At 55.4% G+C, this 13,099-nt stretch overlaps 1 protein-coding gene across 1 annotated transcript in view; it reads right to left on the reverse strand.

The window, feature by feature from the left end:
* Positions 1–2,423: 2,423 nt before the first annotated feature.
* Positions 2,424–13,099, reverse strand: part of LOC135516520 (F-box/WD repeat-containing protein 7-like) — a 98,821-nt gene continuing 88,145 nt past the window's right edge. Inside the window, exons 12-13 of the mRNA XM_064940867.1 lie at positions 12,260–12,431; positions 2,424–4,000 (exon numbers count right to left, since the gene is read on the reverse strand). Of these exons, the coding sequence (XP_064796939.1) occupies positions 3,898–4,000; positions 12,260–12,431 (275 nt within the window). The 3' untranslated portion in view covers positions 2,424–3,897. The remainder of the gene's footprint in view (positions 4,001–12,259; positions 12,432–13,099) is intronic.

Consider the following 13,099-nt stretch of genomic DNA (forward strand, 5'->3'; position numbering starts at 1 on the left):
TCTGGGTGGTTACAGTAACTATACATCCAGCAGTAGTCTGGGTGGTTACAGTAACAGTCTATACATCCTGCAGTAGTCTGGGTGGTTACAGTAACTATACATCCAGCAGAAGTCTGGGTGGTTACAGTAACAGTCTATACATCCTGCAGTAGTCTGGGTGGTTACAGTAACTATACATCCAGCAGTAGTCTGGGTGGTTACAGTAACAGTCTATACATCCAGCAGTAGTCTGGGTGGTTACAGTAACTACACATCCTGCAGTAGTCTGGGTGGTTACAGTAACTACACACCCTGCAGTAGTCTGGGTGGTTACAGTAACTACACACCCTGCAGTAGTCTGGGTGGTTACAGTAACTATACATCCAGCAGTAGTCTGGGTGGTTACAGTAACTACACATCCAGCAGTAGTCTGGGTGGTTACAGTAACTATACATCCAGCAGTAGTCTGGGTGGTTACAGTAAATATACATCCAGCAGTAGTCTGGGTGGTCACAGTAACTATACATCCAGCAGTAGTCTGGGTGGTCACAGTAACTATACATCCAGCAGTAGTCTGGGTGGTTACAGTAAATATACATCCAGCAGTAGTCTGGGTGGCTACAGTAACAGTTTATAAATCCTGCAGTAGTCTGGGTGGTTACAGTAACTATACATCCAGCAGTAGTCTGGGTGGTTACAATAACTACACATCCAGCAGTAGTCTGGGTGGTGACAATAACAGTTTACACATCCTGCAGTAGTCTGGGTGGTTACAGTAACTATACATCCTGCAGTAGTCTGGGTGGTTACAGTAACTACACATCCAGCAGTATTCTGGGTGGTTACAGTAACTATACATCCAGCAGTAGTCTGGGTGGTTACAGTAACTATACATCCAGCAGTAGTCTGGGTGGTTACAGTAACAGTCTATACATCCTGCAGTAGTCTGGGTGGTTACAGTAACTATACATCCAGCAGAAGTCTGGGTGGTTACAGTAACAGTCTATACATCCTGCAGTAGTCTGGGTGGTTACAGTAACTATACATCCAGCAGTAGTCTGGGTGGTTACAGTAACTATACATCCAGCAGTAGTCTGGGTGGTTACAGTAACAGTCTATACATCCAGCAGTAGTCTGGGTGGTTACAGTAACTACACATCCTGCAGTAGTCTGGGTGGTTACAGTAACTACACACCCTGCAGTAGTCTGGGTGGTTACAGTAACTACACACCCTGCAGTAGTCTGGGTGGTTACAGTAACTATACATCCAGCAGTAGTCTGGGTGGTTACAGTAACTACACATCCAGCAGTAGTCTGGGTGGTTACAGTAACTATACATACAGCAGTAGTCTGGGTGGTTACAGTAAATATACATCCAGCAGTAGTCTGGGTGGTCACAGTAACTATACATCCAGCAGTAGTCTGGGTGGTCACAGTAACTATACATCCAGCAGTAGTCTGGGTGGTTACAGTAAATATACATCCAGCAGTAGTCTGGGTGGTCACAGTAACTATACATCCAGCAGTCGTCTGAATGGTTACATTAACAGTCTACACATCCAGCAGTAGTCAGGGTGGTTACAGTAACTACACATCCAGCAGTAGTCAGGGTGGTTACATAACTACACATCCAGCAGTAGTCAGGGTGGTTACAGTAACTACACATCCAGCAGTAGTCAGGGTGGTTACAGTAACTACACATCCAGCAGTAGTCTGGGTGGTTACAGTAACAGTCTACACATCCAGCAGTAGTCTGGGTGGTTACAGTAACTATACATCCAGCAGTAGTCTGGGTGGTTACATTAACAGTCTACACATCCAGCAGTAGTCAGGGTGGTTACAGTAACTACACATCCAGCAGTAGTCAGGGTGGTTACAGTAACTACACATCCAGCAGTAGTCAGGGTGGTTACAGTAACTACACATCCAGCAGTAGTCAGGGTGGTTACAGTAACTACACATCCAGCAGTAGTCTGGGTGGTTACATTAACAGTCTACACATCCAGCAGTAGTCAGGGTGGTTACAGTAACTACACATCCAGCAGTAGTCAGGGTGGTTACAGTAACTACACATCCAGCAGTAGTCTGGGTGGTTACAGTAACTACACATCCTGCAGTAGTCTGGGTGGTTACAGTAACAGTCTACACATCCAGCAGTAGTCTGGGTGGTTACAGTAACTATACATCCAGCAGTAGTCTGGGTGGTTACAGTAACTATATATCCAGCAGTAGTCTGGATGGTTACAGTAACTATACATCCTGCAGTAGTCTGGGTGGTTACAGTAACTACACATCCAGCAGTAGTCTGGGTGGTTACAGTAACTATACATCCAGCAGTAGTCTGGGTGGTTACAGTAACTATACATCCAGCAGTAGTCTGGGTGGTTACAGTAACTATACATCCAGCAGTAGTCTGGGTGGTTACAGTAACTATACATCCAGCAGTAGTCTGGGTGGTTACAGTAACAGTCTATACATCCAGCAGTAGTCTGGGTGGTTACAGTAACTATACATCCAGCAGTAGTCTGGGTGGTTACAGTAACTATACATCCAGCAGTAGTCTGGGTGGTTACAGTAACAGTCTATACATCCAGCAGGAGTCTGGGTAGTTACAGTAACTATACATCCAGCAGTAGTCTGGTTGGTTACAGTAACTATACATCCAGCAGTAGTCTCGGTGGTTACAGTAACTATACATCCAGCAGTAGTCTGGTTGGTTACAGTAACTATACATCCAGCAGTAGTCTGGGTGGTTACAGTAACTATACATCCTGCAGTAGTCTGGGTGGTTATAGTAACTATACATCCAGCAGTAGTCTGGGTGGTTACAATAACTACACATCCTGCAGTAGTCTGGGTGGTTACAGTAACTATACATCCTGCAGTATTCTGGGTGGTTACAGTAACTACACATCCTGCAGTAGTCTGGGTGGTTACAGTAACTATACATCCTGCAGTAGTCTGGGTGGTTACAGTAACTATACATCCAGCAGTAGTCTGGGTGGTTACAGTAACAGTCTATAAATCCAGCAGTAGTCTGGGTGGTTACAGTAACTATACATCCTGCAGTAGTCTGGGTGGTTACAGTAACTATACATCCAGCAGTAGTCTGGGTGGTTACAGTAACAGTCTATACATCCAGCAGGAGTCTGGGTAGTTACAGTAACTATACATCCAGCAGTAGTCTGGTTGGTTACAGTAACTATACATCCAGCAGTAGTCTGGGTGGTTACAGTAACTATACATCCAGCAGTAGTCTGGTTGGTTACAGTAACTATACATCCAGCAGTAGTCTGGGTGGTTACAGTAACTATACATCCTGCAGTAGTCTGGGTGGTTATAGTAACTATACATCCAGCAGTAGTCTGGGTGGTTACAGTAACTACACATCCTGCAGTAGTCTGGGTGGTTACAGTAACTATACATCCTGCAGTATTCTGGGTGGTTACAGTAACTACACATCCTGCAGTAGTCTGGGTGGTTACAGTAACTACACTCAGTTTGACCTTTGGACGGACGGTCAGGAGGCCAGTTTGTCGCATGACCTTAGTGAGACCTCTCATGGATTCCTCCGGTCGCAGAAGATTCAAAGTTGGTCTTGGTACTGACTCTTCACCATACCAGTGTCCAGCAGTGTTTAATGGTCAGCAGGAAAATATGAGAGTTTGGTTCCGCAGGGACGTGTTGAGGAAATGGGTTCTGAATCGTCTCCTGGCTTGTGGTATATTGGTGTCTCCTATTAAAATGGCACTCAGTCTGACGTAGTCCTCTGTCAAACGACACCTTCTCCTCACCCCTTTCATCATCATTACAAGTTCTCCTTCCACCTACGAGGATATTGGGTCCCTCTTTGGTTACCTCGCATCCTTATCCAATGACATCCTCTCCTGATGAAAGCACGTCGCCTCTTTGATGACATCACTTTTGGTTGTCAGTGAGGTCAAAGTCCAGCACCACGAGTTTAGTTTCCTCTGTTCCGTTCCTGCTGCCAACGGCTGCTACCAGTCTGGTGTTAGATGTCCTGGAGAGAGGAGAGAGAGGAGGGTCATCAGTCTGGTGTTAGATGTCCTGGAGAGAGAGGAGAGGGGAGAGAGAGGAGGGTTACCAGTCTGGTGTTAGATGTCCTGGAGAGAGGAAAGAGAGGAGGGTCATCAGTCTGGTGTTAGATGTCCTGGAGAGAGGAGAGAGAGGAGGGTTACCAGTCTGGTGTTAGATGCTCTGGAGAGAGGAGAGAGAGAGGAGGGTTACCAGTCTGGTGTTAGATGCTCTGGAGAGAGGAGAGAGAGAGGAGGGTTACCAGTCTGGTGTTAGATGCTCTGGAGAGAGGAGAGAGAGAGGAGGGTTACCAGTCTGGTGTTAGATGCCCTGGAGAGAGGAGAGAGAGGAGGGTCATCAGTCTGGTGTTAGATGTCCTGGAGAAAGGAGAGAGAGGAGGGTCATCAGTCTGGTGTTAGATGCCACTCCACTCCCCCTGATCCTCCACACCACTCCCCCTGACCCTCCACACCACTCCCCCTGATCCTCCACACCACTCCCCCTGATCCTCCACACCACTCCCCCTGACCCTCCACACCACTCCCCCTGATCCTCCACACCACTCCCCCTGATCCTCCACACCACTCCCCCTGATCCTCCACACCACTCCCCCTGACCCTCCACACCACTCCCCCTGACCCTCCCCTCCACTCCCCCTGACCCTCCACACCACTCCCCCTGATCCTCCACACCACTCCCCCTGATCCTCCACACCACTCCCCCTGATCCTCCACACCACTCCCCCTGATCCTCCACACCACTCCCCCTGATCCTCCACACCACTCCCCCTGATCCTACACACCACTCCCCCTGACCCTCCACACCACTCCCCCTGACCCTCCACTCCACTCCCCCTGACCCTCCACACCACAACCCCCTGACCCTCCACTCTGCAGAGCCACCAGGTCTCTGATCCCCTGTGGGTCTCATTTCATTACCTGATCCTCCACACCACTCCCCCTGACCCTCCACACCACTCCCCCTGACCCTCCACACCACTCCCCCTGATCCTCCACACCACTCCCCCTGACCCTCCACACCACTCCCCCTGACCCTCCACACCACTCCCCCTGATCCTCCACACCACTCCCCCTGATCCTCCACACCACTCCCCCTGATCCTCCACACCACTCCCCCTGATCCTCCACACCACTCCCCTGACCCTCCACACCACTCCCCCTGATCCTCCACACCACTCCCCCTGACCCTCCACACCACTCCCCCTGATCCTCCACACCACTCCCCCTGACCCTCCACACCACTCCCCCTGACCCTCCACTCTGCAGAGCCACCAGGTCTCTGATCCCCTGTGGGTCTCATTTCATTACCTGATCCTCCACACCACTCCCCCTGACCCTCCACACCACTCCCCCTGATCCTCCACACCACTCCCCCTGACCCTCCACTCTGCAGAGCCACCAGGTCTCTGATCCCCTGTGGGTCTCATTTCATTACCTGATCCTCCACACCACTCCCCTGACCCTCCACTCTGCAGAGCCACCAGGTCTCTGATCCCCTGTGGGTCTCATTTCATTACCTGATCCTCCACACCACTCCCCCTGACCCTCCACACCACTCCACCTGATCCTCCACACCACTCCCCCTGACCCTCCACTCTGCAGAGCCACCAGGTCTCTGATCCCCTGTGGGTCTCATTTCATTACCTGATCCTCCACACCACTCCCCCTGACCCTCCACACCACTCCCCTGACCCTCCACTCTGCAGAGCCACCAGGTCTCTGATCCCCTGTGGGTCTCATTTCATTACCTGATCCTCCACACCACTCCCCCTGACCCTCCACACCACTCCCCCTGATCCTCCACACCACTCCCCCTGACCCTCCACTCCACTCCCCCTGACCCTCCACACCACTCCCCCTGATCCTCCACACCACAACCCCCTGACCCTCCACTCTGCAGAGCCACCAGGTCTCTGATCCCCTGTGGGTCTCATTTCATTACCTGATCCTCCACACCACTCCCCCTGACCCTCCACACCACTCCCCCTGATCCTCCACACCACTCCCCCTGACCCTCCACACCACTCCCCCTGACCCTCCACTCTGCAGAGCCACCAGGTCTCTGATCCCCTGTGGGTCTCATTTCATTACCTGATCCTCCACACCACTCCCCCTGACCCTCCACACCACTCCCCCTGATCCTCCACACCACTCCCCCTGACCCTCCACTCTGCAGAGCCACCAGGTCTCTGATCCCCTGTGGGTCTCATTTCATTACCTGATCCTCCACACCACTCCCCCTGACCCTCCACTCTGCAGAGCCACCAGGTCTCTGATCCCCTGTGGGTCTCATTTCATTACCTGATCCTCCACACCACTCCCCCTGACCCTCCACACCACTCCCCCTGATCCTCCACACCACTCCCCCTGACCCTCCACTCTGCAGAGCCACCAGGTCTCTGATCCCCTGTGGGTCTCATTTCAATACCTGATCCTCCACACCACTCCCCCTGACCCTCCACTCTGCAGAGCCACCAGGTCTCTGATCCCCTGTGGGTCTCATTTCATTACCTGATCCTCCACACCACTCCCCCTGACCCTCCACACCACTCCCCCTGATCCTCCACACCACTCCCCCTGACCCTCCACACCACTCCCCCTGATCCTCCACACCACTCCCCCTGACCCTCCACACCACTCCCCCTGATCCTCCACACCACTCCCCCTGATCCTCCACACCACTCCCCCTGACCCTCCACACCACTCCCCCTGACCCTCCACACCACTCCCCCTGACCCTCCACACCACTCCCCCTGATCCTCCACACCACTCCCCCTGACCCTCCACACCACTCCCCCTGACCCTCCACTCTGCAGAGCCACCAGGTCTCTGATCCCCTGTGGGTCTCATTTCATTACCTGATCCTCCACACCACTCCCCCTGACCCTCCACACCACTCCCCCTGACCCTCCACACCACTCCCCCTGATCCTCCACACCACTCCCCCTGACCCTCCACTCTGCAGAGCCACCAGGTCTCTGATCCCCTGTGGGTCTCATTTCATTACCTGATCCTCCACACCACTCCCCCTGACCCTCCACTCTGCAGAGCCACCAGGTCTCTGATCCACTGTGGGTCTCATTTCATTACCTGACCCTCCACACCACTCCCCCTGACCCTCCACACCACCCCCCTGACCCTCCACTCTGCAGAGCCACCAGGTCTCTGATCCCCTGTGGGTCTCATTTCATTACCTGATCCTCCACACCACTCCCCCTGACCCTCCACTCTGCAGAGCCACCAGGTCTCTGATCCCCCTGTGGGTCTCATTTCATTACCTGATCCTCCACACCACTCCCCCTGACCCTCCACTCTGCAGAGCCACCAGGTCTCTGATCCCCTGTGGGTCTCATTTCATTACCTGATCCTCCACACCACTCCCCCTGACCCTCCACTCTGCAGAGCCACCAGGTCTCTGATCCCCTGTGGGTCTCATTTCATTACCTGATCCTCCACACCACTCCCCCTGACCCTCCACACCACTCCCCCTGATCCTCCACACCACTCCCCCTGATCCTCCACACCACTCCCCCTGATCCTCCACACCACTCCCCCTGATCCTCCACACCACTCCCCCTGATCCTCCACACCACTCCCCCTGATCCTCCACACCACTCCCCCTGATCCTCCACACCACTCCCCCTGATCCTCCACACCACTCCCCCTGACCCTCCACACCACTCCCCCTGACCCTCCACTCTGCAGAGCCACCAGGTCTCTGATCCCCTGTGGGTCTCATTTCATTACCTGACCCTCCACACCACTCCCCCTGACCCTCCACACCACTCCCCCTGATCCTCCACACCACTCCCCCTGATCCTCCACTCTGCAGAGCCACCAGGTCTCTGATCCCCTGTGGGTCTCATTTCATTACCTGATCCTCCACACCACTCCCCCTGATCCTCCACACCACAACCCCCTGACCCTCCACTCTGCAGAGCCACCAGGTCTCTGATCCCCTGTGGGTCTCATTTCATTACCTGATCCTCCACGGGTGGTTCCACACCACTCCCCCTGACCCTCCACACCACTCCCCCTGATCCTCCACACCACTCCCCCTGACCCTCCACACCACAACCCCCTGACCCTCCACTCTGCAGAGCCACCAGGTCTCTGATCCCCTGTGGGTCTCATTTCATTACCTGATCCTCCACACCACTCCCCCTGACCCTCCACTCTGCAGAGCCACCAGGTCTCTGATCCCCTGTGGGTCTCATTTCATTACCTGACCCTCCACACCACTCCCCCTGACCCTCCACTCTGCAGAGCCACCAGGTCTCTGATCCCCTGTGGGTCTCATTTCATTACCTGATCCTCCACACCACTCCCCCTGACCCTCCACACCACTCCCCCTGATCCTCCACACCACTCCCCCTGATCCTCCACACCACTCCCCCTGATCCTCCACACCACTCCCCCTGACCCTCCACTCTGCAGAGCCACCAGGTCTCTGATCCCCTGTGGGTCTCATTTCATTTACCTGATCCTCCACACCACTCCCCCTGACCCTCCACTCTGCAGAGCCACCAGGTCTCTGATCCCCTGTGGGTCTCATTTCATTACCTGATCCTCCACACCACTCCCCCTGACCCTCCACTCTGCAGAGCCACCAGGTCTCTGATCCCCTGTGGGTCTCATTTCATTACCTGATCCTCCACACCACTCCCCCTGACCCTCCACACCACTCCCCCTGACCCTCCACACCACTCCCCCTGACCCTTCACTCTGCAGAGCCACCAGGTCTCTGATCCCCTGTGGGTCTCATTTCATTACCTGATCCTCCACACCACTCCCCTGACCCTCCACACCACTCCCCCTGACCCTCCACACCACTCCCCTGACCCTCCACTCTGCAGAGCCACCAGGTCTCTGATCCCCTGTGGGTCTCATTTCATTACCTGATCCTCCACACCACTCCCCTGACCCTCCACACCACTCCCCCTGATCCTCCACACCACTCCCCCTGACCCTCCACACCACTCCCCCTGATCCTCCACACCACTCCCCCTGACCCTCCACACCACTCCCCCTGATCCTCCACACCACTCCCCCTGATCCTCCACACCACTCCCCCTGATCCTCCACACCACTACCCCTGACCCTCCACTCTGCAGAGCCACCAGGTCTCTGATCCCCTGTGGGTCTAATTTCATTACCTGATCCTCCACACCACTCCCCCTGACCCTCCACACCACTCCCCCTGACCCTCCACACCACTCCCCCTGATCCTCCACACCACTCCCCCTGACCCTCCACTCTGCAGAGCCACCAGGTCTCTGATCCCCTGTGGGTCTCATTTCATTACCTGATCCTCCACACCACTCCCCCTGACCCTCCACTCTGCAGAGCCACCAGGTCTCTGATCCCCTGTGGGTCTCATTTCATTACCTGATCCTCCACACCACTCCCCCTGACCCTCCACTCTGCAGAGCCACCAGGTCTCTGTTCCCTGTGGGTCTCATTTCATTACCTGATCCTCCACACCACTCCCCCTGACCCTCCACACCACTCCCCCTGATCCTCCACACCACTCCCCCTGATCCTCCACACCACTCCCCCTGACCCTCCACTCTGCAGAGCCACCAGGTCTCTGATCCCCTGTGGGTCTCATTTCATTACCTGATCCTCCACACCACTCCCCCTGACCCTCCACACCACTCCCCCTGACCCTCCACACCACTCCCCCTGATCCTCCGCACCACTCCCCCTGATCCTCCACACCACTCCCCCTGATCCTCCACACCACTCCCCCTGATCCTCCACACCACTCCCCCTGATCCTCCACACCACAACCCCCTGACCCTCCACTCTGCAGAGCCACCAGGTCTCTGATCCCCTGTGGGTCTCATTTCATTACCTGACCCTCCACACCACTCCCCCTGACCCTCCACTCTGCAGAGCCACCAGGTCTCTGATCCCCTGTGGGTCTCATTTCATTACCTGATCCTCCACACCACTCCCCCTGACCCTCCACACCACTCCCCCTGATCCTCCACACCACTCCCCCTGATCCTCCACACCACTCCCCCTGATCCTCCACACCACTCCCCCTGATCCTCCACACCACTCCCCCTGACCCTCCACACCACTCCCCCTGACCCTCCACACCACTCCCCCTGACCCTCCACTCCACTCCCCCTGATCCTCCACACCACTCCCCCTGACCCTTCACTCTGCAGAGCCACCAGGTCTCTGATCCCCTGTGGGTCTCATTTCATTACCTGATCCTCCACACCACTCCCCCTGACCCTCCACACCACTCCCCCTGACCCTCCACACCACTCCCCCTGACCCTCCACTCTGCAGAGCCACCAGGTCTCTGATCCCCTGTGGGTCTCATTTCATTACCTGATCCTCCACACCACTCCCCCTGATCCTCCACACCACTCCCCCTGACCCTCCACACCACTCCCCCTGATCCTCCACACCACTCCCCCTGACCCTCCACTCTGCAGAGCCACCAGGTCTCTGATCCCCTGTGGGTCTCATTTCATTACCTGATCCTCCACACCACTCCCCCTGACCCTCCACTCTGCAGAGCCACCAGGTCTCTGATCCCCTGTGGGTCTCATTTCATTACCTGATCCTCCACACCACTCCCCCTGACCCTCCACTCTGCAGAGCCACCAGGTCTCTGATCCCCTGTGGGTCTCATTTCATTACCTGATCCTCCACACCACTCCCCCTGACCCTCCACACCACTCCCCCTGATCCTCCACACCACTCCCCCTGATCCTCCACACCACTCCCCCTGATCCTCCACACCACTCCCCCTGATCCTCCACACCACTCCCCCTGATCCTCCACACCACTCCCCTGATCCTCCACACCACTCCCCCTGACCCTCCACACCACTCCCCCTGACCCTCCACACCACTCCCCCTGACCCTCCACTCCACTCCCCTGATCCTCCACACCACTCCCCTGACCCTTCACTCTGCAGAGCCACCAGGTCTCTGATCCCCTGTGGGTCTCATTTCATTACCTGATCCTCCACACCACTCCCCCTGACCCTCCACACCACTCCCCCTGACCCTCCACACCACTCCCCCTGACCCTCCACTCTGCAGAGCCACCAGGTCTCTGATCCCCTGTGGGTCTCATTTCATTACCTGATCCTCCACACCACTCCCCCTGATCCTCCACACCACTCCCCCTGACCCTCCACACCACTCCCCCTGACCCTCCACACCACTCCCCCTGACCCTCCACACCACTCCCCCTGACCCTCCACTCTGCAGAGCCACCAGGTCTCTGATCCCCTGTGGGTCTCATTTCATTACCTGATCCTCCACACCACTCCCCTGATCCTCCACACCACTCCCCTGACCCTCCACACCACTCCCCCTGATCCTCCACACCACTCCCCCTGACCCTCCACTCTGCAGAGCCACCAGGTCTCTGATCCCCTGTGGGTCTCATTTCATTACCTGATCCTCCACACCACTCCCCCTGACCCTCCACTCTGCAGAGCCACCAGGTCTCTGATCCCCTGTGGGTCTCATTTCATTACCTGATCCTCCACACCACTCCCCCTGACCCTCCACTCTGCAGAGCCACCAGGTCTCTGATCCCCTGTGGGTCTCATTTCATTACCTGATCCTCCACACCACTCCCCCTGATCCTCCACACCACTCCCCCTGACCCTCCACACCACTCCCCCTGATCCTCCACACCACTCCCCCTGACCCTCCACTCTGCAGAGCCACCAGGTCTCTGATCCCCTGTGGGTCTCATTTCATTACCTGATCCTCCACACCACTCCCCCTGACCCTCCACTCTGCAGAGCCACCAGGTCTCTGATCCCCTGTGGGTCTCATTTCATTACCTGATCCTCCACACCACTCCCCTGACCCTCCACTCTGCAGAGCCACCAGGTCTCTGATCCCCTGTGGGTCTCATTTCATTACCTGATCCTCCACACCACTCCCCCTGATCCTCCACACCACTCCCCCTGACCCTCCACACCACTCCCCCTGATCCTCCACACCACTCCCCCTGACCCTCCACTCTGCAGAGCCACCAGGTCTCTGATCCCCTGTGGGTCTCATTTCATTACCTGATCCTCCACACCACTCCCCCTGACCCTCCACTCTGCAGAGCCACCAGGTCTCTGATCCCCTGTGGGTCTCATTTCATTACCTGATCCTCCACACCACTCCCCCTGACCCTCCACTCTGCAGAGCCACCAGGTCTCTGATCCCCTGTGGGTCTCATTTCATTACCTGATCCTCCACACCACTCCCCCTGACCCTCCACTCTGCAGAGCCACCAGGTCTCTGATCCACTCCCCCGTCGCCAGGCTCCACAGCTTCACCGTCCCGTCATCTGATGAAGAGACCACCAGGGAGCGAGAGAACTGGAGACAGGTCACTGCTGACTGGTGCTTATGGGGACCTGGAGAGAGAGAGAGACAGAGAGATTAATCAAATTTATTTCTATAGCCCTTCGTACATCAGCTGATATCTCAAAGTGCTGTACAGAAACCCAGCCTAAAACCCCAAACAGCAAGCAATGCAGGTGTAGAAGCACGATAGAGACAGAGAGAGAGACAGAGAGAGAGACAGAGTGAGAGACAGAGTGAGAGACAGAGTGAGAGACAGAGTGAGAGACAGAGTGAGAGACAGAGTGAGAGACAGAGTGAGAGACAGAGTGAGAGACAGAGTGAGAGAGACAGAGAGAGACAGAGAGAGACAGAGAGAGAGACCGAGAGAGAGACAGAGAGAGAGACAGAGTGAGAGAGACAGAGTGAGAGAGACAGAGAGAGACAGAGAGAGACAGAGAGAGACAGAGAGAGAGAGAGACAGAGAGAGACAGAGAGAGAGACCGACAGAGAGAGAGAAACAGAGAGAGGAGAGAGAGAGAGAGAGAGAGAGAGAGAGAGAGAGAGAGAGAGAGAGAGGAGAAAAGTTCATTATAGTAGGGAAACTGTAGAGAGTGTGAGAGAGACCCAGCTAACACATTTGGTTCCTTGGAAGTTGTGGGAATGTACATGTTCGGTTTCCCATTGGTTCTGGGAACGAACCCAGAAGTTTCCTGACCGGCAAAACGGAAACGTTCTGAGA

The sequence above is a fragment of the Oncorhynchus masou genome, chromosome 27 (assembly GCF_036934945.1).
Source record: "Oncorhynchus masou masou isolate Uvic2021 chromosome 27, UVic_Omas_1.1, whole genome shotgun sequence".
Taxonomy (NCBI): Eukaryota; Metazoa; Chordata; class Actinopteri; order Salmoniformes; family Salmonidae; genus Oncorhynchus; species Oncorhynchus masou.